The sequence below is a fragment of the Convolutriloba macropyga genome, chromosome 15 (assembly GCF_964194025.1).
Source record: "Convolutriloba macropyga chromosome 15, txConMacr16.3, whole genome shotgun sequence".
NCBI classification, from domain to species: Eukaryota; Metazoa; Xenacoelomorpha; order Acoela; family Convolutidae; genus Convolutriloba; species Convolutriloba macropyga.
Window position 1 is genome coordinate 5770173 of NC_134482.1, and position 26622 is coordinate 5796794.

At 36.0% G+C, this 26622-nt stretch overlaps 2 protein-coding genes across 3 annotated transcripts in view; one reads left to right on the forward strand and one right to left on the reverse strand.

The window, feature by feature from the left end:
- The window catches only part of LOC142354759 (large ribosomal subunit protein mL49-like), a 423982-nt gene that overhangs the window by 79300 nt on the left and 318060 nt on the right, over nt 1–26622 (forward strand). The window lies entirely within an intron of this gene.
- The window catches only part of LOC142353954 (cytochrome P450 2C23-like), a 38560-nt gene continuing 22677 nt past the window's right edge, over nt 10740–26622 (reverse strand). Inside the window, exons 5-6 of the mRNA XM_075406187.1 lie at nt 12156–12539; nt 10740–11396 (exon numbers count right to left, since the gene is read on the reverse strand). Of these exons, the coding sequence (XP_075262302.1) occupies nt 10812–11396; nt 12156–12539 (969 nt within the window). The 3' untranslated portion in view covers nt 10740–10811. The remainder of the gene's footprint in view (nt 11397–12155; nt 12540–26622) is intronic.

Sequence of the window (26622 nt, forward strand, 5' to 3'; positions counted from 1 at the left end):
AAAGTGCGTATAGAAGGAACCGTTGCACAACTGATAATTTGCTCAAACTTACTCAGCACGTAACAGAAGCATTTCAATGGTCCGAAATGGTCGGATTTGTCTGCCTAGATATTGAAAAAGCGTTTGATGCAGTGTGGAGACTAGGACTTCAAAACAAACTGCTACAAATTGGTGTGCTTAAACCTCTGATAAAATGGGTTAACTCTTTTCTCTCTCAGCAGAGAAGCATCTTCGTGAAAATTAATAACTCAAAAAGTAGCATATTTTCAACACTAGATGGAGTACCTCAGGGCAGCGTCATTGCACCAATACTCTTCCTGGTTTATGTCAGCGGCATTCCTGAAACACCCGCACAAATTTCTCAATTTGCTGATTATTTTGCCCTTTACTACAGGTCGCGCTCCTGTAGAATAATTCAAGAGAAACTTCAGTATTCACTAGATAAATTGATCAAATGGTGCGAAAAACTGAAGATAAGAATAAATCCAGGCAAAACAAATTTTATGCTGTTTAAAAATCCGTCAAAAAATTTTTCCAGCTTAGACCTTTTTATCAATGGTACAAGAATTGAAGGCGCAAATTCAATCAAAATTTCTTGGCGTAAACCTTACCCCACATCTAAAGTGGAACCAACGCTGCAAAAGTTTGGTGGCAAGCGCAAACAAAAGAATCTACTAACTATGGCGGCTCAGTCAGATCAACATTGATGAAGAGTGCTTACTGACCGTGTATAAATCATGGGTTCGACCTCTATTTCTCTATGCGAATGCCTGCTGGATTGATCAATCTAATTCAATTATCAACAACATACAACTGACTCAAAATAGAGCACTAAGAATTTGTATGAGAAAACCCCGCTGGTACTGTGTCAAAAAACTCCTTGAAGAGGCCAATATACCTGCAGTAAGAGATCTTCAGATTAGATTAGCTAATGAGTACCTGAAACGGGCAAAACAAAACAAGATCGAATAAATACTTGAGCTGATCCAGAAAAAGAGACAACGTCCAAAAAACACTTATCAAAGCACACTGGAACATCTGTCCTGCTAATGTTCCTTAACAGTTTCAATATCGTAGAAAATCCAGAACTACTATCATCCAATGACTTATTGCCATTCGCTTGCGTAGTAAATTCGGAGCAAAAGTCGAACCAACAGCGTCCTAACCGAACAGCTAAGCCAGCCGCTCACCTAGTAAATTCGGGGCTTAGCTGTGAAAAACACAAAGAAAACAACAGCAATTTACACAGCTTTTCTCTACTGAAGAATGTTAATCGATTAACATCATTTTAAACCTAGAAAATGTTCTCATTTTTTCACATTCACTCCATTGATATCTTTATCAAAGTAAAGTTACGGTTATACAACTAATGATATAATACAGTGCTATGCGCGGTTTGGTTCAGTGGTTTTAAGGTTTAGGTTAGCATAAGACTTTTAACTGATTTTTCCTTCTGTATTTTACTTCAATCTTCAAAACGATTCCGTCCCTCAATTTATTTAAACGCGTCTTAACGCTTGCCTTCATGAACAAAGTTACACTAATTACACTTTTTACAACTAGCGCAGCCTTTAATTCTCTGATCAAACGAAGCTCAGTAACTCACTCCCTGACGCGAGCGCAGCAAAATTCTTTATTTGTTTATTTATTTTTTATCTACTTTTCCCACTCGCAATATTTACTTTTTGAATAATTTTTCTCAATAAACGACTTTTTTACTTTGAATTAAAAAAATTATTGATATCTTACCACGCATTTAAATACAACGAACCAATCAACTTCTACGAGGCTAGCAAAGAACACCAAGAAAAAGAGTAAAAGCAAGCAGAGCCAGCAGAAGCCCTTCCCGGTGCTTGAAATGGCTCCCAGCAACAAGAGCAATCAATTGGTTTTAAAGGAAAAGCTCTGAAAAAACAGGAGCATAAACTCATCTTTCCGAAATTTCGAACTTTCTATTTTAGTTTTTGATGCCTTTTAAATTGATTGAACTTGATTGTACCTACATTAATAATAATTTGTACGAGTGGTTTATTTTCGCAGCTTTTACTCGGTAAGAGTGCGTTACTTTTTATAAACGATTTTTTAAGTAGACGCTTGTTGAAGATTTCACCGGTTAGCACTTATATTATTATTTTTTCTACCGTTTTGATAAAATTCAGGGCTCAAAACAGCCGGCATTTCTTATAACTGAAGTGTCATCATTGAAACAACTGAAGTGTCATCCAAAAAAAACTATATGAAACACAGATTTCATAATATCTGAAACCAATTTTAAGGCGTTGATAGAAAAACACTCTCAGAAAGAAAAAAGAAATGATTCATTGGGCGCATGTGGAGAACTTTTGTATCAACACTTAACATTTACGTGTTTTTGAGGCTTTTTTCTAATTTTATATCTGTTTATCAATACGCTGATTGAAGTGTCGCCTTGTTTTTTCCATAATTGGGATCAAGCCACTAAATTGAACAAAGTAACAAAAACTTGCGGCCCAATTGTTTTTTTGTTTGCAAATTTGTTTGTCCCAAATTGTTTTGAAATTCAAGCGCCAAGGAGTTGAATTTGAAAAAAAAATAACTACTAAATTAAAAAAAAACTTTATGGTCAAAATTAACTGTTTTCTAAGTACTGGTTATCTATATATGAAAACTGCAAACCATGGCTATGAGAGACAACATTCAATTTGATATGAGTTTAGGTGGAGTCTAAAACCACTATTCAATCATGTAAAATAGCTAAACTGAACTTTGCACTTGTTTTTTGATTATAGGTTTTTTGAGGCGAATCTTTACAAAGAACCAAACTTCTTACAAAACTTCTTAAAGTTACAATTTTCTTAGCGTTACGTCAGGAAAGGAACATCCAGTGGCTGCGTTTAGCCGGATAGCTACAGGCTTCCGAGAAGCATGATCATAGTAAGTGTTACACAAGGAATCCTTAACCTGGTCAGTTAACTGCTTATTTGAGTTTTTTTGTCTGTTGTAAATCTTGTCAAGGAAAATATAGAGTTCATTTTATGCAAGCATTTAAGAGCTAATTGTTCAAAATCTCGAATATAAGACTAAGAGTCTGACATTTTTGATGCTATTTTTTGTCATCCTGTAAAATAAAAGTTTTTGTTTTTTATTGGTCGGTCCTCTATGAGTATGAATACCACAGTTGCTAAATAATGACTCATTGCATTCCAATTCGGCCACAGTTTTGCTGCTAAGAAAATTATTAATTTGCCCATTTTTGTTAACGGCTTTAAAATTTCTTGCAAAGGAACTTTTTGACTGACCGCCTGGGTTGGCTTCCTATAGCTTTTCAATGTTGGATCATCGTTGTTTTGTAGTTATTTGTATTCCCATCGATAGATCATTGTGGTTTGATAGAAACAGGAACCCCGTTGATGGATCATGGAAAGACCATAAAAGCTGCAATCTCGTGTATGGATCATAGAAAAATCATAGTGAATCATAGGTAGCCATGGTAAATCATAGTAAATCATAGCAAAATTTTTATAAAGCCGAAAAAATCATGATAAATTTAAAAAAATTTTGATTATTTTTCCATGACCACTGTTAAATGGTAATGGGACATTCTGTGATCCATCGATGAGATTCTAGGGGAACCTAATCCTGTTAAAGCAATGTGTACATCGTTTCGGTGCCATAAAAAAGCACAGGCAACCAACTTGCCTTTTTTTATTGTTTCAGTTGATTGGACAGTACATTTTTAATAAATCGGTCTTTGTTTTCATGATTTTATACACAATTAAATTAAGCTTGTAGAACACTTTTGTGCTCAAGTTTTGCCATTTTTTTGAGAGGGAGTGTTACAGGCGGCAAAATCAGAAAAAAGCGTATTCTGAAGCGTCAATTTGCTTTTTCAAAGATATATTTTACGAAGTTTTTGTTGTAATATTTTTTGTTTGCTCAGGCTAAACGTACGACCAAATGTACGTTTTTCCTCTCAAATCGATCATTTAGGTGTTAATCCCCTATACGATCTTATTTCTGTGTCTGAACACTTTATGTTGTTCCAATTTGTTTGAAAATAGCCAGGAGTATAATAAAACAAAAATCTCACGAAAACTTGAGAGAAAATTTTTTTGGTTGTTCGAGTTGTTTGCAACAAGAGTCAGTACACAATCTCAAGAGAAAAATTTTGGGAATTCAAAATGTTGGTTGACGACAAAAGTTGATTGAAGCGCCACCTTGGTAGTTTGGGGTCACATGAAACTTTGTGCGAACTTTTAACAAAGTTAGCAAACTTTTAACAAAATTAAAGCAAAGGGCTCCATGTACAAGATGCGTGCATTTTTTCAATGTATCTTGAGATACCAAACCAATTTTGAAATCGGCTTTGATCCTATTGAAATTCTAGTTTTTAGCCAGACTCATGTCCAGGTATGTCAGAAATGCGTTGACATCCGCTGAAAAAAATTTTTTTAATGAGAATTCTTCTATAAAAAATCCTTAATTGTAGTATTTTTTCAGCGCAATTCTTGTTAGAACTCAGCATTTGCTAATACTTTCAGCGGATAATTGATAAACATGTTTCTGGAAAGAACATATTTCTTTTTAGCGAGTTTCAAAGCATATCAAATAAAACTTAAGCATTTATCCTATTTAGATTTTACTTTTTTTAACATAAATTCTTTTCATTCTACACATTCAAATTAAATTTCACTTTTTTTGCCTCAATTTCTACACACCATTGGCACATTTTTCAAATTGCTCTCCCCAGCTCATTCTTAATATCTTGGGTCTCTAGAATCAATAGCTTCCTTTCTTGCACTGCGCCAACTGTCCACGGATTAATTACAATTTGAAAGTTGATGAATTAAAATGTATTTCAGTTTTTGTAAAAATTTTTTGTAAAAATTTTGTCCGAGCGCACTGTGAAGAAAATAATGTCTTCGGTGAAATGCAAAGTGCGTATAGAAGGAACCGTTGCACAACTGATAATTTGCTCAAACTTACTCAGCACGTAACAGAAGCATTTCAATGGTCCGAAATGGTCGGATTTGTCTGCCTAGATATTGAAAAAGCGTTTGATGCAGTGTGGAGACTAGGACTTCAAAACAAACTGCTACAAATTGGTGTGCTTAAACCTCTGATAAAATGGGTTAACTCTTTTCTCTCTCAGCAGAGAAGCATCTTCGTGAAAATTAATAACTCAAAAAGTAGCATATTTTCAACACTAGATGGAGTACCTCAGGGCAGCGTCATTGCACCAATACTCTTCCTGGTTTATGTCAGCGGCATTCCTGAAACACCCGCACAAATTTCTCAATTTGCTGATTATTTTGCCCTTTACTACAGGTCGCGCTCCTGTAGAATAATTCAAGAGAAACTTCAGTATTCACTAGATAAATTGATCAAATGGTGCGAAAAACTGAAGATAAGAATAAATCCAGGCAAAACAAATTTTATGCTGTTTAAAAATCCGTCAAAAAATTTTTCCAGCTTAGACCTTTTTATCAATGGTACAAGAATTGAAGGCGCAAATTCAATCAAAATTTCTTGGCGTAAACCTTACCCCACATCTAAAGTGGAACCAACGCTGCAAAAGTTTGGTGGCAAGCGCAAACAAAAGAATCTACTAACTATGGCGGCTCAGTCAGATCAACATTGATGAAGAGTGCTTACTGACCGTGTATAAATCATGGGTTCGACCTCTATTTCTCTATGCGAATGCCTGCTGGATTGATCAATCTAATTCAATTATCAACAACATACAACTGACTCAAAATAGAGCACTAAGAATTTGTATGAGAAAACCCCGCTGGTACAGTGTCAAAAAACTCCTTGAAGAGGCCAATATACCTGCAGTAAGAGATCTTCAGATTAGATTAGCTAGTGAGTACCTGAAACGGGCAAAACAAAACAAGATCGAATAAATACTTGAGCTGATCCAGAAAAAGAGACAACGTCCAAAAAACACTTATCAAAGCACACTGGAACATCTGTCCTGCTAATGTTCCTTAACAGTTTCAATATCGTAGAAAATCCAGAACTACTATCATCCAATGACTTATTGCCATTCGCTTGCGTAGTAAATTCGGAGCAAAAGTCGAACCAACAGCGTCCTAACCGAACAGCTAAGCCAGCCGCTCACCTAGTAAATTCGGGGCTTAGCTGTGAAAAACACAAAGAAAACAACAGCAATTTACACAGCTTTTCTCTACTGAAGAATGTTAATCGATTAACATCATTTTAAACCTAGAAAATGTTCTCATTTTTTCACATTCACTCCATTGATATCTTTATCAAAGTAAAGTTACGGTTATACAACTAATGATATAATACAGTGCTATGCGCGGTTTGGTTCAGTGGTTTTAAGGTTTAGGTTAGCATAAGACTTTTAACTGATTTTTCCTTCTGTATTTTACTTCAATCTTCAAAACGATTCCGTCCCTCAATTTATTTAAACGCGTCTTAACGCTTGCCTTCATGAACAAAGTTACACTAATTACACTTTTTACAACTAGCGCAGCCTTTAATTCTCTGATCAAACGAAGCTCAGTAACTCACTCCCTGACGCGAGCGCAGCAAAATTCTTTATTTGTTTATTTATTTTTTATCTACTTTTCCCACTCGCAATATTTACTTTTTGAATAATTTTTCTCAATAAACGACTTTTTTACTTTGAATTAAAAAAATTATTGATATCTTACCACGCATTTAAATACAACGAACCAATCAACTTCTACGAGGCTAGCAAAGAACACCAAGAAAAAGAGTAAAAGCAAGCAGAGCCAGCAGAAGCCCTTCCCGGTGCTTGAAATGGCTCCCAGCAACAAGAGCAATCAATTGGTTTTAAAGGAAAAGCTCTGAAAAAACAGGAGCATAAACTCATCTTTCCGAAATTTCGAACTTTCTATTTTAGTTTTTGATGCCTTTTAAATTGATTGAACTTGATTGTACCTACATTAATAATAATTTGTACGAGTGGTTTATTTTCGCAGCTTTTACTCGGTAAGAGTGCGTTACTTTTTATAAACGATTTTTTAAGTAGACGCTTGTTGAAGATTTCACCGGTTAGCACTTATATTATTATTTTTTCTACCGTTTTGATAAAATTCAGGGCTCAAAACAGCCGGCATTTCTTATAACTGAAGTGTCATCATTGAAACAACTGAAGTGTCATCCAAAAAAAACTATATGAAACACAGATTTCATAATATCTGAAACCAATTTTAGGGCGTTGATAGAAAAACACTCTCAGAAAGAAAAAAGAAATGATTCATTGGGCGCATGTGGAGAACTTTTGTATCAACACTTAACATTTACGTGTTTTTGAGGCTTTTTTCTAATTTTATATCTGTTTATCAATACGCTGATTGAAGTGTCGCCTTGTTTTTTCCATAATTGGGATCAAGCCACTAAATTGAACAAAGTAACAAAAACTTGCGGCCCAATTGTTTTTTTGTTTGCAAATTTGTTTGTCCCAAATTGTTTTGAAATTCAAGCGCCAAGGAGTTGAATTTGAAAAAAAATAACTACTAAATTAAAAAAAAACTTTATGGTCAAAATTAACTGTTTTCTAAGTACTGGTTATCTATATATGAAAACTGCAAACCATGGCTATGAGAGACAACATTCAATTTGATATGAGTTTAGGTGGAGTCTAAAACCACTATTCAATCATGTAAAATAGCTAAACTGAACTTTGCACTTGTTTTTTGATTATAGGTTTTTTGAGGCGAATCTTTACAAAGAACCAAACTTCTTACAAAACTTCTTAAAGTTACAATTTTCTTAGCGTTACGTCAGGAAAGGAACATCCAGTGGCTGCGTTTAGCCGGATAGCTACAGGCTTCCGAGAAGCATGATCATAGTAAGTGTTACACAAGGAATCCTTAACCTGGTCAGTTAACTGCTTATTTGAGTTTTTTTGTCTGTTGTAAATCTTGTCAAGGAAAATATAGAGTTCATTTTATGCAAGCATTTAAGAGCTAATTGTTCAAAATCTCGAATATAAGACTAAGAGTCTGACATTTTTGATGCTATTTTTTGTCATCCTGTAAAATAAAAGTTTTTGTTTTTTATTGGTCGGTCCTCTATGAGTATGAATACCACAGTTGCTAAATAATGACTCATTGCATTCCAATTCGGCCACAGTTTTGCTGCTAAGAAAATTATTAATTTGCCCATTTTTGTTAACGGCTTTAAAATTTCTTGCAAAGGAACTTTTTGACTGACCGCCTGGGTTGGCTTCCTATAGCTTTTCAATGTTGGATCATCGTTGTTTTGTAGTTATTTGTATTCCCATCGATAGATCATTGTGGTTTGATAGAAACAGGAACCCCGTTGATGGATCATGGAAAGACCATAAAAGCTGCAATCTCATCTGTGGATCGTAGAAAAATCATAGTGAATCATAGGTAGCCATGGTAAACCATAGAAAATCATAGCAAAATTATTATAAACCCGAAATTATCATGATAAATTTAAAAAAATTTTGACTATTTTTCCATGACCACTGTTAAATGGTAATGGGACATTCTGTGATCCATCGATGAGATTCTAGGGGAACCTAATCCTGTTAAAGCAATGTGTACATTGTTTCGATGCCATAAAAAAGCACAGGCAACCAACTTGCGTTTTTTTATTGTTTCAGTTGATTGGACAGTACATTTTTAATAAATCGCTCTTTGTTTTCATGAATTTATACACAATTAAATTAAGCTTGTACAACACTTTTGTGCTCAAGTTTTGCCATTTTTTTGAGAGGGAGTGTTACAGGCGGCAAAATCAGAAAAAAGCGTATTCTGAAGCGTCAATTTGCTTTTTCAAAGATATATTTTGCGAAGTTTTTGTTGTAACATTTTTTGTTTGCTCAGGCTAAACGTACGACCAAATGTACGTTTTTCCTATCAAATCGATCATTTAGGTGTTAATCCCCTATACAATCTTATTTCTGTGTCTGAACACTTAATGTTGTTCCAATTTGTTTGAAAATACGCCAGGAGTATAATAAAACAAAAATCTCACGAAAACTTGAGAGAAAATTTTTTTGGTTGTTCGAGTTGTTTGCAACAAGAGTCAGTACACAATCTCAAGAGAAAAAGTTTGGGAATTCAAAGTGTTGGTTGATGACAAAATTTGATTGAAGCGCCACCTTGGTAGTTTGGGGTCACATGACACTTTGTGCAAATTTTTAACAAAGTTAGCAAATTTTTAATAAAATTAAAACAAAGGGCTGCATGTACAAGAGGCGTGCATTTTTTCAATGTATCTTGAGATACCAAACCAATTTTAAAATCGATTTTGATCTTATTGAAATTCTAGTTTTTAGCCAGACTCATATCCAGGTATGGTAAAAGTTATGTCAGAAATGCGTTGACATCCGCTGAAAAAAAAATTTTTTGACTGAGAAGTCTTTTATAAAAAATCCTTAATTTTAGTATTTTTTCAGCGCAATTCTTGTTATAACTCAGCATTTGCTAATACTTTCAGCGGATAATTGATAAACATGTTTCTGGAAAGAACATATTACTTTTTAGCGAGTTTCAAAGCATATCAAATAAAACTTAAGCATTTATCCTATTTAGATTTTACTTTTTTAAACATAATTTCTTTGCATTCTACACATTCAAATTAAATTTCACTTTTTTTGCCTCAATTTCTACACACCATTGGCACATTTTTCAAATTGCTCTCCCCAGCTCATTCTTAATATCTTGGGTCTCTAGAATCAATAGCTTCCTTTCTTGCACTGCGCCAACTGTCCACGGATTAATTACAATTTGAAAGTTGATGAATTAAAATGTATTTCAGTTGTGTGCTCTCTCATATGATAGATGTGCTGTAGGCAGCTTGGAAAATTCCTATTTATAGCGAAGCTGAAGTTTTACAAGAAATGTTCTCGATGCTTAGAAATTTAAATTGCTTAGAAATGTCTTAAAAAATGTACGAGTTTACAATATACAAGAAATTTGCTGAAAATGTTTTTGATTTTTGAATGGAATGTGGAATTTGAAATTTTCTCAGAAATATGCTGAAGGCGCTGAAATTCACTCTTTTTCTGAAGTGCTAAAATTGTTCACAAAATGTGCCGAAATTTTGAAGTTTCAATGCTTTCCAAAAATATGCAAGAAATGCACGTAAGGTAGTGAACTTTGAAGTTTTGAATTGAGATGTGCCTAAGGACGTGCTGAAACTTCGAAAGAAATGTAATGACAGGTATTGAAAACATTTTTTATTCAGTACATTCAGCACCTAATTAAGAGTTCTTCACACATTCAGCACGTTTTTACATAATATCCAACCGTTCATCGAATTTCTAGCAGTTTATTCACCCGCTGACATCTCGAATCCCTTATACCCGCTGACAACTAGAAACAACAGCTTAATTTGCACTAAATTACCCTAAGCATAGAATCATAAACTTATTAGCCAAGCCATGATTTTAAAACTAGTAGAGTTGAGAAACTGGTTATGATACATTATATTTAATTTTATCACGAAAGTTCGGTTTTATTTATTCAATTAGTTTGAGCACGACAGTTCTAAACGATTCAAATATTCCGTCACAACATTTGATTTCAGCTAGAATAAGATCAAATCTGTTCGATTGCTTTGAACTAACATGTACGGGAACTTTTGTGGTGACAAACAATTCAACTCTTACCCGTGAAAAAAATGACAAGACTTTTGAGAAGAAATTGTGAATCTTCCTAAGAAAACTGTTGATCGTTTTATTGTTCAGTTCAAACGAAGCGACAGAATATTGAGATTTTTATAACACTAAGAATGAAATATACAAGATTTTTCATCATTTTTTCTGACGCATTTTTTGTCAGTGCTTGGGGTATTTTTTTTTATTTCTCTCTCTTTTCCAGGCGAACTTCATAATATGGAGTCGATATGACAAATCCAATGACAGGTTTCAATGGCGCAATCCAACCATTTTCGGGTGGACAGATTTTAAACCTGCGCATCAAGTTGGCAAACACCAAATATAACTCCATTTTCGCAATGTTCTCGCCGGGGCAAGATCTCAGACCAATTGAAAAAGTCATCAAGTATTGACTTTTCTGGAATACACCATTCTCATCCAGGAAGTTTTTCGGATTGAACTCGTCAGGGTATTTCCAGATATTTGGATCCTTGTTCATGAGAGCGAACTGTGGAAACATTCTGGTACCTTTCGGAATTTTGTACCCGTGGAAATTTTCAATGTCGACATTTGCTGTGTGATCAATAGAACTGAACAGCACTGGAGAAAATCGTTGTGTTTCATGCATAGTTGCCATCGTATAGTTACATGATAAAATTGAATTCAATGGAATTATCTGGTCTCTTTCGGGGAATTCGTTCATAAGTTCCTCATAAATTGTGTCCTGAATATCAGGATTGTGCAGCATGGTTAAAACAAGCCATGATAACGTCGTTGTAATTGTTTCCTAAACATGATCTAAGACAGATCTAAGGTTCCAACAATTTTTTCCAAAACAGCGAATGTATACACGATGCAGGCTTTTCTCTTCTAACAAATTCTCCTTCTTTCTTAATGCATTGTAGAGAAATTTTGATTTCAATTTTATTTCAGCTGGAAGACAATTATTTCAACTGGAAAACTGTATGCACTTTTATTGTAATTCTTGCCAAAATCATTGCTTTAGTTTTACAACAAAAACTTAACTTTAAACTATTGTAAAATATTATAAAATAGTATATACCAATTAGTATAATCATTCTTTTGTCGCTATATCCCACAATTTACGTGAATTAAGATACGTTTATTGGAATTAAAGATGTAAATGGACCAACTAAATTCTCCACTCTATTTGGGCACCAACTCGCAATGTTACCAGTCATGCAATAATGTAGTCACATCCTATTCCTTATTGCCTAGAATTAAATAAAAAATCGTCAGGAAAAAATATTAGGCAAGCAATTTCAGAATGCCTCTCACAAGCTAATCCAGAAATAATGAGACTGTTATTGCTGCAAAACTCATTTTTTTCAAGACTAAATATCGGACGGATATTAAGATTTGACCTTTATGAATTTAATTTGTGCGTTTAATTCGAAATTTAAAACAATCCGTTTTAAAAGTCGTTCTGTTGAAACGCCTCCATGGTCACTTGTAAACCCAATTATGGGAGGAAAATTTCAACGAGAGGTGTGCTAAAACAACAGGAGTGGTTTGATAAGCTTACCTGACCAGCCATGAAGAGATCATTTAACACATAAGGAATGTCCGCTTCTGGAAACGAGAGCGATTTATCATCCAGCATTTTCCAAATGTAATCCGAAACACATTCGTCAACATCTCTGGTCGAATTTTCAGCCGGTTTTCTTTTGTTAAAGTTCTCGGATATATACTGAATAAATTCAACTCGCAGTCTCATAATTTCATGCGTCTTTGGTAAAAACTGAGTTATGAAGTCTGGAAGCAAATAGAGAACTTGTGTTGGATTGAATAACTCGAATGTTCTTAGAATCTTTTGATGAATATCCATGAAAGATTCGTCTTCGAAGCTGTGGGAGGTGTTGAAAAGCAATTTGCAAATGATGTTGTTTGTCGCATAAGCAATTTTACCCTAAACAAAGTCTCTTTTCATGATCCACAAATTCTTATTGAGGAAACAGTTCGACCAAAAACTTCACTCAGAAGAGCCGGCCTTACCATTTCATGTTTGAGTTACACAAAAAAGTGAATAAACAATACTATGATAATCAAAAACGGAACATTTGCGGATTATTTTTTGATTGATTTTGATGAGAAAACGAAAGAAACTCAAATATAGAAAGAAACTAATATAAATTTATTGCACACGAAAAATTGTTCTGCTTGTGTAGACAAATTGATACTTGAAAAAGACATAGATCCTTTTAAAGAATTTAGTGACTGTAATATGAATTTAAAAAACATTCCATAAAAAATGCAGCCAGGCCACCTTGCGAGTGATTTACTCCTTGAAGAACTTTGTGTTTCTGTCCCTAGAGGGTTCCTAGCTGGAGACTGACTAGGGCCTAAATCTCTATCAAAAATTCTAAAAATTAATTTGATGGATGGCTAACTTGTTGGGAATGTACTCATTTGTTCCCAATTAAGTGTTTCTATAGACAGGTTAAATTTACACTTTGGATGATTGAACAATTAATCAATAATTATAATACCAGCAAATAGTAAAGTTATAGTCAGCAATTTTTATTAGAATAAAATTATGTATTTTTCTTAAAAAATGAACGGTACAGGCTAAACCAAGCCAATTCAATCACTGTATCCACAGTTCTCCACAATCCACTCAATTAACGTCCTAACCCAATTTTTGCGTCGCAACACTTATTTTTTTAAAATTAGATTCGCTTTAAACGCTTTAAAGACTTAAATGCTTTATGCTTAAGAAGAACTCAAGCTCAAAAGGAAACAAGTGTTGTTGATAAAATCAGATGAAATTATGATTTCTTAGTTCAAATCACAGGGTAATTTATTGTTGCATTTGTTGAAGAAGTCATCTTGAATTAAAGTTTTGAAGCTCTCGCAATATGAAGGTCAAAAGGTTGTTTACCACAACATAACCCGGCCTCCTTGAACGAGTTCAATTGAAAAGTAGTATTGATATCACTTGAGACCTTTTGAAACAAGACACTTCACAGAAAATTTTTGACGAGGAATTTGTTTTCTGAATAATAAATGTTGTTTGCCTTGTTGTCATTTTCGTCGTCGTAGTCGTCATCATCATCCTCGTGGTCATTATGATCATCATCATCATCATCATCATCATCATCATCATCATCATCATCATCATCATCATCATCATCATCATCATCATCATCATCATCATCATCATCATCATCATCATCATCATCATCATCATCATCATCATCATCATCATCATCATCATCATCATCATCATCATCATCATCATCATCATCATCATCATCATCATCATCATCATCATCATCATCATCATCATCATCATCATCATCATCATCATCATCATCATCATCATCATCATCATCATCATCATCATCATCATCATCATCATCATCATCATCATCATCATCATCATCATCATCATCATCATCATCATCATCATCATCATCTTCATCATCATCATCATCATCATCATCATCATCATCATCATCATCATCATCATCATCATCATCATCATCATCATCATCATCATCATCATCATCATCATCATCATCATCATCATCATCATCATCATCATCATCATCATCATCATCATCATCATCATCATCATCATCATAGTAGTCATTATTGTCGTTGCTTTCATGAAGGTGAATGATTTATAATTAGCTTGACTGACTTCAAAATATTGATTGCTGATGTTTTTGACTTGAATATTGATTGCTCATTGTCTAGGGAATGCTTATCTTCCGGTTTTGATGTATTGAAATGGGTTGTGCTGCTGACTTGTCAATCCTCATCCATTGAGTCATCCGCTGTCTTCCATTTGGGTAACTGAGACTCTGGTTTTTCCTTCTCCAATTGAACAAGTCGGCTTATTGGCCTAATGTAGAGTCCCGTTTGAGTTCTAACTTGGACGACTCGTACTATCTTGTCATTTCCGTCGAAAATTGTTGTAATCCTTGCCAGTGGCCATAGCATTGGAGGCGTGTTGTCTTCCTTGATGACAACAATGTCATTGACGGCGTGCTGTTGCTTGTTATCGTGCCATTTTGGTCGATGTTGTAGTGTTGTCAAGTAGTCCACGGACCACTTTTTCCAGAATTGTCTGACAATGTTGTTGATGCTTTTGAACTTTCTGCTCAGTGTCCGGTTGTCTTCTTGAGATGGCTCCGGCAAAGCTGTTAGTGGGCGTCCAATAAGAAAATGAGCGGGTGTTAATGCTGAGGGGTCATTGGCATCGCTAGAGGGGGCTGTCAGCGGGCGAGAATTGAGGATAGCCTCAATTTGAGTGATCAGGGTTGTGAAATTCTCGAAAGACAACTTTGTTGTCCCCACAGTCCTGTGAAAATGTCTCTTCATGGATTTTACTGCGGCTTCCCAGAGACCTCCGAAGTGAGGCGTCCGTTGAGGAATTGTCAACCAGTTTATCTGATGTCCTGTAGTGAAGGCATCTACCAGTTCCTTGAATTCCCTATCACTTAATAATTTCCGAAACTCAATTTCTCCCCGAGTTCCAATGAATGTCCTTGAGTTGTCACTATATATATTTTTGGGCAATTCACGTCGTGCTGTAAAACGTTTTATGGCGTCCAGACAGTCCTCTTTAGTCAACGTTGTCACTGTTTCCATATGAACGGCCTTTGTGCTGAAACATAAAAAAGGGCAACATACGTCTTCTGCAATTTTCCGCTGTTGTCTTTTGTGCTGAAAGGTCCACAGTAGTCCAAACCAGTGTGGGTGAAAGCAAATGATGAAACAACACGTTCTGTTGGTAGATCTCCCATTTGCGGCGGAAGAATCCTGGCGTCGTGGCGAATGCAGGGCTTGCAGTTGTAAATAACTTTTTTAACAGCTGAAAGTCCTCCGGGTATCCAAATAGTTTGTCGAAGATAAAACAATGTTAACTGTGGGCCTCCATGTAAGTCGCTTGCATGAGCTTCCCGAATCAGAAGCACTGTGATTGGAGAATCTTTGGGAATCAGGATAGGAAACTTCTGGTCAATGTTGTATGGCGAATTTGCTAGTCGTCCGCCCACGCGAACAACTTTATTGTCTGGGTCGTAGAAGGGAGAAAGTCTGAAAAGTCGTCCTCTTTTTGGCAAGAGCTTTATTCTTCGTTTTGTGGTACTGTTGATTATTTCTTCTTCACTTGTACCTACCATTTGCTCCAAATCGTTGAAACTTGTTGGTTTATCTAAATTACTTAATTGAGCAGTACAAAGTTTACCTACCTGAACCTTACCAATCTTGCCTACCTCAACCCTACCAGCCTTACCTACCTCAACCTTACCAACCTTACTTACCTCACCTTGACCAACCTTACCTACCTTAACCTTACCAACATCAACCTTACCTACCTCAACCTCACCAACTTTACCTACCTCAACCTTACCAAGGGGTTTATGACAAAACACATTCTCCGCAATGTTGTTACCTTTCGCTTCTGTCATTGATAAAGGTGATTGACTAACAATGGCATCGAACTCTTGCAAGTAAAGTTTTTGAATCAGGCTCTATATGGCAATCCGTCCAAGGTAAAGATCTGAAGAGCTGAGTTGAAGTGACTGAAATTCTGAGGCTGTTGCAGCTTCCGACCTTTTCATTTTGATAATAGGTTCCTCTTCTGTGAGTAGCATTTGGTATCGGATTTTGTTGCATCTGTTCTGCTGGCAATGGTCTTCTGGTTTTGTTGTTTGGCCTTCTAAATGAACTTCTTGACAAAACAAAAAATTCGAACCAGTTTTCCAAGCGAGGGTATTCGATGAATTAGTTGAACTATTGAGTTGTTCTCCTGAGTAACAACCATTGCCGTTTGATTAAGTGTTTCCACTTCATTGTTCACTGCGGCTGATGTTCTTCAATTGATTCCGCCTTCGGCCAATAATCTTCGCTTTTTTTCTAGCCAGTGGGGTCCAGTCCACCAAAGGCTGTGTTTAGCTAGGTTTGCGGCTGAGATCCCTCGTGATGCGCAATCAAAAGGATTCTCCTCCGTCGGCACGAAATCCCAATTCCTGGATGGAATGATGTTCTGAATTTTTGCTACACGGTTGGCAACGAATGTCTTCCACTTTCCTGGAAAGTCTCGCGGCCAAGCAAGTGTTATCGTTGAATCTGTCCGAGCGTACACTTTTGTTGTCGGGAAACGTTGATCGCTCAAAGATGATGATACCGCTTCCACTAAATTTGCTCCAAGAAGTGCTGCACAAAGTTCCAACCGTGGAACGCACAAGCTCCTTATTGGTGCAACTCTGGTCTTTGCTGTCAACATCCTTGTGTGAAACGATCCGTCGAAAGATTGTCGTATATACACAACTGCGGCGTACGCTGTAGTTGATGCATCACAGAAGACATGAAGTTCAATGTCCGATGATGCTGGCAAGATTACACTACCTTTCTTGGCAGTGTAATAGTTTCCAATTCCTTCAGTTGATCTCTGTGTCGGCTGTACTGTTGCTGAAGGCATTTCGACAAGGCTTCGTCCCATCCAAGTCGGTCCATCCAAAGCGGTTGCACAAAAGACTTTAACTGTTTTGTTGTAGGTGAAAGCCATCCCAAAGGATCAAAGAGCCGGGTGACTTCCGACAGAATTTCGCGTTTTGTAGATGGTGTCTTTTCGTCCAGTTTTGCTATGAAACTGAAATGGTCTGGATATGGATTTCACTTGACGCCTAAAGTTTTTATACTGTAGTCGTCGCTTTTAATTGTCATCTCGTCGATAGTTTCTCGAAAGTTTGCTGGTAATCTTTCAACAAGTTCTGGGTTACTTGAAGTCCTTTTGCAAATCTCAAACCCTGCTTTTGAAAGAACTGCTATGATTGAGTCCTGCAGATTCAATGCAATTTCCAGATCGGCTGCTCCTGTCAACAAGTCTTCGACGTACATGTCTGTCATGATTCTTAGCTGTACATTCTTGTCCGTAACATCTTCCGCTAAGACCTGTAATGGACAAATAGAATGGAACGCTGATGATGCTATTCCGTACGTGACACGTGTCATCCTGAATGTCTTTATATCTGTTGAGTTTGGTTCCCTCCAAAGTAGTCAATGATAGTCTTTATCTTCGGCGTCCAATTGCACTTGTCTGTAAATTTTTGCAATGTCTGCTGAAAGGGCTACAGGATACATACGGAAACGGATCAGGATGCTGAATAAATCTTTCTGGATCTTGGGTCCCACCATCAGTCTATCATTCAAAGAAATTCCACTGGTAGTCTTCGCTGAACCATCAAAGACTACACGCAGCTTCGTAGTTGTGCTTGAGTCTTTGAACACACAGTGATGGCTGAGATGATAGCTTTTCTCTATTGGCAGTAGCATCTCCTTTGCGGGTACTTCTTCCATGTGTCTTAGTTTAATAAACTCATTGATGAACTCGTTGTATCGTCTGTACAGATCAGGTTGTTTTTGAAGTCCATGGAGGAGACTTCTAAGTCTTCGTCGTGCTTACTGCTGTAAATCCCCCAGTTTTCCAATTTCTTTCTTAAACGTCAGTTTTACGATGAACCTTCCTTCAGGGCCTCTTCGTGTGGTTAACTTGAAGTGTTCTTCACATCTTCTTTCTTCGTCGGTCAGATGTTTAGTTGCAGGCAGTTCCTCGATTTCCCAAAAACGCTGTAAACTGTCTTCAAATGATGACACAAAGTAGGTGATGACACAACATGATGACACATAGTCCACAGGTAACGGGAATGTTTGGTTCTTTCAGTCGGTTGTTCCCAACCATCAAGTCCTCGTAGTGTCCAGCTCCAATTATTAGATCATTTTGGGCGGGCTTGTTAAAGTCAGGATCAGCCAACTGTAGTTCCTTTACTGTCTCCCAATCGTCTGTGTTGATGTACCGAGAAGGCAAATCGTTTGTCAATTTTGTTAAAACTGACGCGTCAATGATAATTGGCGCTTTGTTTTTTGGTTGAAGGCAAAGGTCGACAAACCCGCGATTAGTTGAGACTTCATTTCCTCCGAGTCCAAATACACGATTATTGTTCCTCTTTCTCTTTAACTGAAGTCTTTGTACTGCAGCTTCAGTTACAAGATTATTCTGAGATGCAGAGTCCAGAATTGCTCGCAGATATACTATTTCTCCTTGGACATTAACAGGAACAATTGCTGTCTGAAAAAAATTTCTTGTGTCTTGTCTTCATGGGTGAGGGCTGCTGTTATCTTTTGATCGACAGTTATTTGTTCTGCATTACTGCTTGAAGCTCCAGATGTAACCTTTTCCTGTTTCCCTGCGTTGGCTTTGCGGCTGTTTCCGAACAATTTTCTCACTTGATCGTTTACTTGATGCGCATCTTCTCGATGCAACAAGGTGTGATGCTTTTGTCCACATTGGCGGCATGAAGAACCTTCACAGACCTCTGCTCGGTGTCCTGGTCGTAGACAATTGAAACAAAGTCCTTTGATTTTGATCAACTGGGCTCGCTCCTTGACACCTAAACCTTTGAACTTCCCACATTTGCAAATTCGGTGTTCCTCTTCACAACATTTGCATTGGTTGTCGTGACATGAGTGTGAAGTTGTCTCTGTGCTTGATTTTGTTGCGAATGCAATCGTTTTTCGGTATTTGATGAACTGTTGCTTGGTGCTGCTGACTCCAAGGCTTAAACACGTTCCTCCAGGAAAGTCTTTAGTTCCCGATATGTCTGTAGTTTGTTCCCCTTTGAAGAAAGCTCCCAGAACTTTCGTGATTCGGTGGGCAGTTTTTCTGCGATCAAGTACACAAAGAAGGGGTCCTGATGCTCAACTGGTTGTCACATGTTCCGAAGAGAAAGTCTGTGCCCCTACATTGTGTCGACAAGTTTTCGTAATTCCCGCGTGTTTTCGTTCGAAACTGGTCGATAGGAGACAATTCCATGGATGTGGGCCCGAAGTATCAATCTCGTGTTGTCGTATCGGTTCTGCAAAATTTCCATTGCAACATCGAAGTTGTCGTCGGTGACTTTAATTGAAGTTAACATCTTCGAAGCTTCTCCTTTCACTGCTGACTTCAGGTACTGTAATCTCAAACTGTTTGTCAGTTGATCGTTATGTATTACTGCTCCCTTGAAGCGATCAAAAAACGAGATCCAGTCCAAGTAGTTTCCGGAAAAACTGGGCAAGTCTAACTTCGGTAAATTGATGTTCTGCATATTTCTCGAAATCGTGGTGCTTCCGGCTGCAAATGAGCCCTCTTGTGACGAGTGACTTGTCTTTCGCTGAACAAACCGATGAACATAGTCAATGTTCTGGCATTTCTTGTCATCATACTCCTCTGTCTCAACAATTTCATCGTCCAAGTTGTCGGGATCATCAAAAAGAGACTGAATCTTTTGGTTTTGCTCAGATAGGAAGGCTTGCTTCTTCTTCAATAAGTCAGCTATCTGCTGCAATTGGATAAGATCCTCTTCGTCGAGAAGTGTGAACGGTTTTGTTCATTATGCCGTCTGCTTCATTGTAGAGTTTTGTTGCAACTCTTCTGTGAGCCCCACGCGACTTTCGAAGAAGTTCTAGATTTTCTGGCATGTTTTTGATATGCTGTTGTCTCACTGTTCTTTGCTTTGGTCTTGATACTGTTCTTTAGTTGTATTCTCTGGCTGTATTCTTTGTCTTTATCTGTTGTTGTAAATTTTTTGTGACTAAAAACTCAGAAAACAAGTTAAAACAGCGTGAAAGTTGTAAATATAGGGTTGTATCTATCCCCCCAACAAAATTGCGGCCCATTTTAACGCGAGAACTTAGTCTTAGTACTTCAGGGGGCAAATTAAGCTAACATAAACCGAGTTCTCGATGAGAACTAGAAAGAGAGATTGACTTCCCCTGAAGTTTTCCGAAAAAAATATGCAGAGTCTCGATTATACAGTTGCCCCAATAGATATCCTCTACCGGGTCCCTTTGTTAGGTTAATCAATCTAGTTTTACAAGTTGATCAACTTGAGTAACATGTTGGGGGAAGATGGTATCTAGTGGGGGGGTCCACTTTTCAATTTCCCTTCAAGTTTCCCCTTTTTAGGTTATCAACAAAATTTTGAGAGAGCGAATGCTCTGGGTGCCTAATGCTTTGACTACTTTATCCTTATCCTATTTTTCGGCGGGCCATTAAATGTTGCGTCCCAACACTTATTTTTGTTAATTAGACTCGCTTTAAACACTTTAAATACTGAAATGCTTTATGCTTAAGAAGAACTCAAGCTCAAAATGAAACAAGTGTTGTTGATAAAACCAGATGAAATTATGATTTCTTAGTTCAAAGCACGTGGTAATTTATTGTTGCATTTGTGAATCCAGCATTTTTTTCACATTGTTTTTGTCGAGTTATATATGAAATTTTGAAAGTTTTCCATCTCTTCCTCATTTGGTAGACAGCTAAATAAAAGTTATTATTTTAACAACAAACAAAGTCACTAAAGTTAACTGCAGTTTCACTCACTAGAACCACGCAACAATGTTGTTTCATAGACAACATTCTAAACAAGTACTCTTGTTTCTCACTGAGAATCAACTGCTCCGCTAGAAGATTCCTTTTCTATAATTTGCTTATGTTCTTATGTTCTGATAATTTTTCTTGTGCCTATGGGTACCCACATTTAGCAGTCTTTATAAGTGTTACGCAACGTGTCGTTTCGATTAAACTTTGACCTAAACAGAAAAAAACAATAGTGGGCGTACAAGGTTGGCCGAGTTTTGGAACTCATGTTAGGTTAATGTGCGGAAAGTTTGACCAGAGTTCCATAATTTACTTCGTTTGAAATTTTTCGGAAACTTACGATTGATGCTTCAGATCTCCAATTCCAGTACATGTAATATGTTTTTTTAGCAGTAGCTACTTGTTCAAATTGTTCTGCAGGTATCTTTCTTTGCTTCCCCTAAGGAGGTAGCAAAATTTGTTTGGACTTATTTTAATGTGAGATTCTAATTGCAAAAATGATAGGAAATTTTTTTGGACGAATTTAACATTCGTTAACACTTCGGTATTTTAATGCTTCCTAGTTGAAATGCTTTTTCCGGAGCGAGTGCTGCAACTAACATATTGCTTAAAAGTTAGTTTATTTCTCGAAAGTGCAAACAGTTTTTTAGTTACCGCTTTTTTTGTTTATCTTAAAAATGCAAAATGCGCAGCATTGGGATAGCAGAAATAACTTGTTCTTTTTCATTGCCTAGGCAAATGTCCACGGAATCACCAAAGAAAAACTGAGGCCCATGGGTTCCAGAGGATTTCGGTTTTATTGATTTGAGGGGATTGAAAGTTCAGCCGCTTATAATTCCAACAACTGTGTTTTTCTCTGCCAAAACTCTTCCAAACAAAAATTATGTTGTTTTATTTGTTTATGTTGTGCTTTAAAAAGAAATCCGAACAATAATTTATTCGTTCTACCAACCCCGATTATCAAACTTTTTTTTAAAAAAATCTGGGTTGGGATATGAAATAGATATTTTCGTTCTCCCAAAATTTTACCCCATTTAAACTGAGTGATGCAATTTGAACATGAAAACTCAAACAATTGTTTGCATTATTTCGTAAGATAGCAACCGAATTTCTCCTGCAATCACAACATGCTTCTAAACCATAAATCAAAATAACTCTTTCAACGATTCTTCACTGAGTTTCCATCCAAAATTACACTACTACAATAACCGCATTAAAAATTTGTTTCAGTTTTTTTTATTTAAGTCCTCATATATGGTTTTTCAACCACCCTTCTGTTTTGTTTAATTTTTTCGGTATCCAGCACATTTGGTTGTTTTACACAGAAAACAAAGCCAAATTATTGCAAAAATACATCATGAAACGATCACATTTCAATGATCAAAAATGTTTGCTCCGACAATGCGCAAAAAAAACAGTTGTTTGATATATTTTTGCACTTACCGCATGCTTTCTTTTATTCTGCATTTAAGATCGCCGAGAGATTTTTTATGCAGTTTTTTTCTGTTGCTGTTTTTGGTAATAAATAGTTTGCAAGGAAAATATTTTTTACCATTTTTTCAGAGAAATCCAAAAATGCCCAAGTTTTTAAAAAGGTCAAGTATGCTTGCTTTTTAAATTGCAATCTTTTAATTAAAATAAATTTACTATTTTATTTAGCCTGAAAACACCAATTAATGCCATCAAAGGTACTGTTGCTTGCGAGGAACAGAAAATCAATTTTGTCTCATCGAATGGGCCTTTGGAAGTTAAAACTTGGCGTCTAACAAAGTCTAGTATTAGTTTATAGTAAGTCTTTCATTGAACTTTTTTCTGCTGAAATCAAATTGTGTTCACCGGATGCGATATCCTCTTTACTTCATGCTTCGTCCCTCTGACAAAATATTGACTTTGCAAAGCGTGTTTCGTTTTTGTTCCATAATTTTCTTCGTTTGAAATTTTTCGGAAACCTACGATTGATGCTTCAGAACTCCGATTCCAGTACATGTAATATGTTTTTTTAGCATTAGCTACTTGTTCAAACTATTCTGCAGGTATCTTTCTTTGCTTCCCCTAAGGAGGTAGCAAAATTTGTTTGGACTTATTTTAATGTGAGATTCTATATGCAAAAATGATAGTATATTTTTTTGGACGGTTTTAACATTCATTAACACTTCGGTATTTTAATGCTTCCTAGTTGAAATGCTTTTTCCGGAGCGAGTGCTGCAACTAACATATTGCCTAAAAGTTAGTTTATTTCTCGAAAGTGCAAACAGTTTTTTAGTTACCGCTTTTTTTGTTTATCTTAAAAATGCAAAATGCGCAACGTTGGGATAGCAGAAATAACTTGTTGTTTTTCATTGCCTAGGCAAATGTCCAACGAATCACCAAAGAAAAATTGAGGCCCATTGGGCCAGAGGAAATTTGGTTTTATTGATTTGAGGGGGTTGAAAGTTCAGCGGCTTATAATTCCAACAACTGTGTTTCTCTCTGCCAAAACTCTTCCAAACAAAATTTATGTTGTTTTATTTGTTTATGTTGTGCTTTAAAAAGAAATCCGAGCAATAATTTATACGTTCTACCAACCCCAATTATCAAACTTTTTTTAAAAATTCTGGGTTGGGATATGAAATAGATATTTTCATTCTCCCAAAATTTTACCCCATTTAAACTGAGTGATGCAATTTGAACATGAAAACTCAAACAATTGTTTGCATTATTTCGTAAGATATCAACCGAATTTCTCCTGCAATCACAACATGCTTCTAAACCATAAATGAAAATAAATCTTTCAACGATTCTTCACTGAGTTTCCATCCAAAATTACACTACTACAATAACAGCATTAAAAATTCGTTTCAGTTTTTTTTATTTAACTCCTCATACACGGTTTTTCAACCACCCTTCTGTTTCGTTTGATTTTTTTGGTATCCAGAACATTCGGTTGTTTTACACAGAAAACAAAGCCAAATTATTGCAAAAATACATCATGAAAGGGTCAGATTTCAATGATCAAAAATGTTTGCTCCGACAGTGCGCAAAAAAGAAACAGTTGTTTGATATATTTTTGCACTTACCGCATGCTTTCTTTTATTCCGCTTTTAAGATCGCCGAGAGATTTTTTATGCAGTTTTTTTCTGATGCTGTTTTTGGTAATAAATAGTTTGCAAGGAAAATATTTTTTACCATTTTTTCAGAGATATCCAAAAATGCCCAAGTTTTTAAAAAGGCCAAGTATGCTTGCTTTTTAAATTGCAATCTTTTTTTTTAAATAAATTTTCTATTTTATTTAGCCTGAAATCACCAATTAATGCCTTCAAAGGTACTGTTGCTTGCGAGGAACAGAAAATCAATTTTGTCTCATCGAATGGGCCTTTGGAAGTTAAAATTTGGCGTCTAACAAAGTCTAGTATTAGTTTATAGTAAGTCTTTCATTGAACTTTTTTCTGCTGAAATCAAATTGTGCTCACTGGATGCGAAATCCTTTGTACTTCAAGCTTCGTCCCTCTGACAAAATATTGACTTTGCAAAGCGTGTTTCGTTTTTGTTCCATAATTTTCTTCGTTTGAAATTTTTCGGAAACTTACGATTGATGCTTCAGAACTCCGATTCCAGTACATGTAATTTGTTTTTTTTAGCATTAGCTACTTGTTCAAATTATTCTGCAGGTATCTTTCTTTGCTTCCCCTAAGGAGGTAGCAAAATTTGTTTGGACTTATTTTAATGTGAGATTCTATATGCAAAAATGATAGGATATTTTTTTGGACGGTTTTAACATTCGTTAACACTTCGGTATTTTAATGCTTCCTAGTTGAAATGCTTTTTCCGGAGCGAATGCTGCAACTAACATATTGCTTAAAAGTTAGTTTATTTCTCGAAAGTGCAAACAGTTTTTTAGTTACCGCTTTTTTTGTTTATCTTAAAAATGCAAAATGCGCAGCGTTGGGATAGCAGAAATAACTTGTTGTTTTTCATTGCCTAGGCAAATGTCCAACGAATCACCAAAAAAAATTGAGGCCCATTGGGCCAGAGGAAATTCGGTTTTATTGAATTGAGGGGGTTGAAAGTTCAGCGGCTTATAATTCCAACAACTGTGTTTCTCTCTGCCAAAACTCTTCCAAACAAAATTTATGTTGTTTTATTTGTTTATGTTGTGCTTTAAATAGAAATCCGAGCAATAATTTATTCGTTCTACCAACCCCAATTATCAAACTTTTTTTAAAAAATCTGGGTTGGGATATGAAATAGATATTTTCATTCTCCCAAAATTTTACCCCATTTAAACTGAGTGATGCAATTTGAACATGAAAACTCAAACAATTGTTTGCATTATTTCGTAAGATATCAACCGAATTTCTCCTGCAATCACAACATGCTTCTAAACCATAAATCAAAATAAATCTTTCAACGATTCTTCACTGAGTTTCCATCCAAAATTACACTACTACAATAACAGCATTAAAAATTCGTTTCAGTTTTTTTATTTAACTCCTCATACACGGTTTTTCAACCACCCTTCTGTTTCGTTTAATTTTTTTGGTATCCAGAACATTTGGTTGTTTTACACAGAAAATAAAGCCAAATTATTGCAAAAATACATCATGAAATGATCAGATTTCAATGATCAAAAATGTTTGCTCCGACAGTGCGCAAAAAAGAAACAGTTGTTTGATATATTTTTGCACTTACCGCATCCTTTCTTTTATTCCGCATTTAAGATCGCCGAGAGATTTTTTATGCAGTTTTTTTCTGTTGCTGTTTTTGGTAATAAATAGTTTGCAAGGAAAATATTTTTTACCATTTTTTCAGAGAAATCCAAAAATGCCCAAGTTTTTAAAAAGGTCAAGTATGCTTGCTTTTTAAATTGCAATCTTTTTTTTAAATACATTTTCTATTTTATTTAGCCTAAAAACACCAATTAATGCCATCAAAGGTACTGTTGCTTGCGAGGAACAGAAAATCAATTTTGTCTCATCGAATGGGCCTTTGGAAGTTAAAATTTGGCGTCTAACAAAGTCTGGTATTAGTTTATAGTAAGTCTTTCATTGAACTTTTTTCTGCTGAAATCAAATTGTGTTCACCGGATGCGATATCCTCTGTACTTCATTCTTCGTCCTTCTGACAAAATATTGACTTTGCAATGCGTGTTTCGTTTTTGTTTCTTAGCAATTATGATCTAGATTTCACTCAAACTGCATCGCTCAAGTTCGCGCTGTTATTTCTAAAGATAAGCTCCGAAATTTTGCAAACTGATTAGTCTTTCATAAATAAAGCTTCAACCTCAAAAAAGAGTTGATAGCCGGTAAGTTTAAAGTCATTTTAAAGGCCAATTCGGCCGATTTTTAGTGTCAAATGCATTTGAATAGACTTTCGTTGAGAATTCTTGTTTCATTTTAATTGCATTAAGAGGCAGCGCCCCTTCATTTAATTAAAAACGCGATGATCTCTAGAATTTTGGTCACAAAAGTCAAACATTGTGTAATTACTTATAAGTATAATCGGTCCTTTGTTGCTGTATCCAGATTGGCCTTTTCTACATATATTAAGAATCATTTTGAGGAATTAAAGACGTAAACTGACCAAATGGTCGGGGCGCTGGCTGGCAAGGTGATAATGGTCTGCTCTGCGGAAACCAAAATTG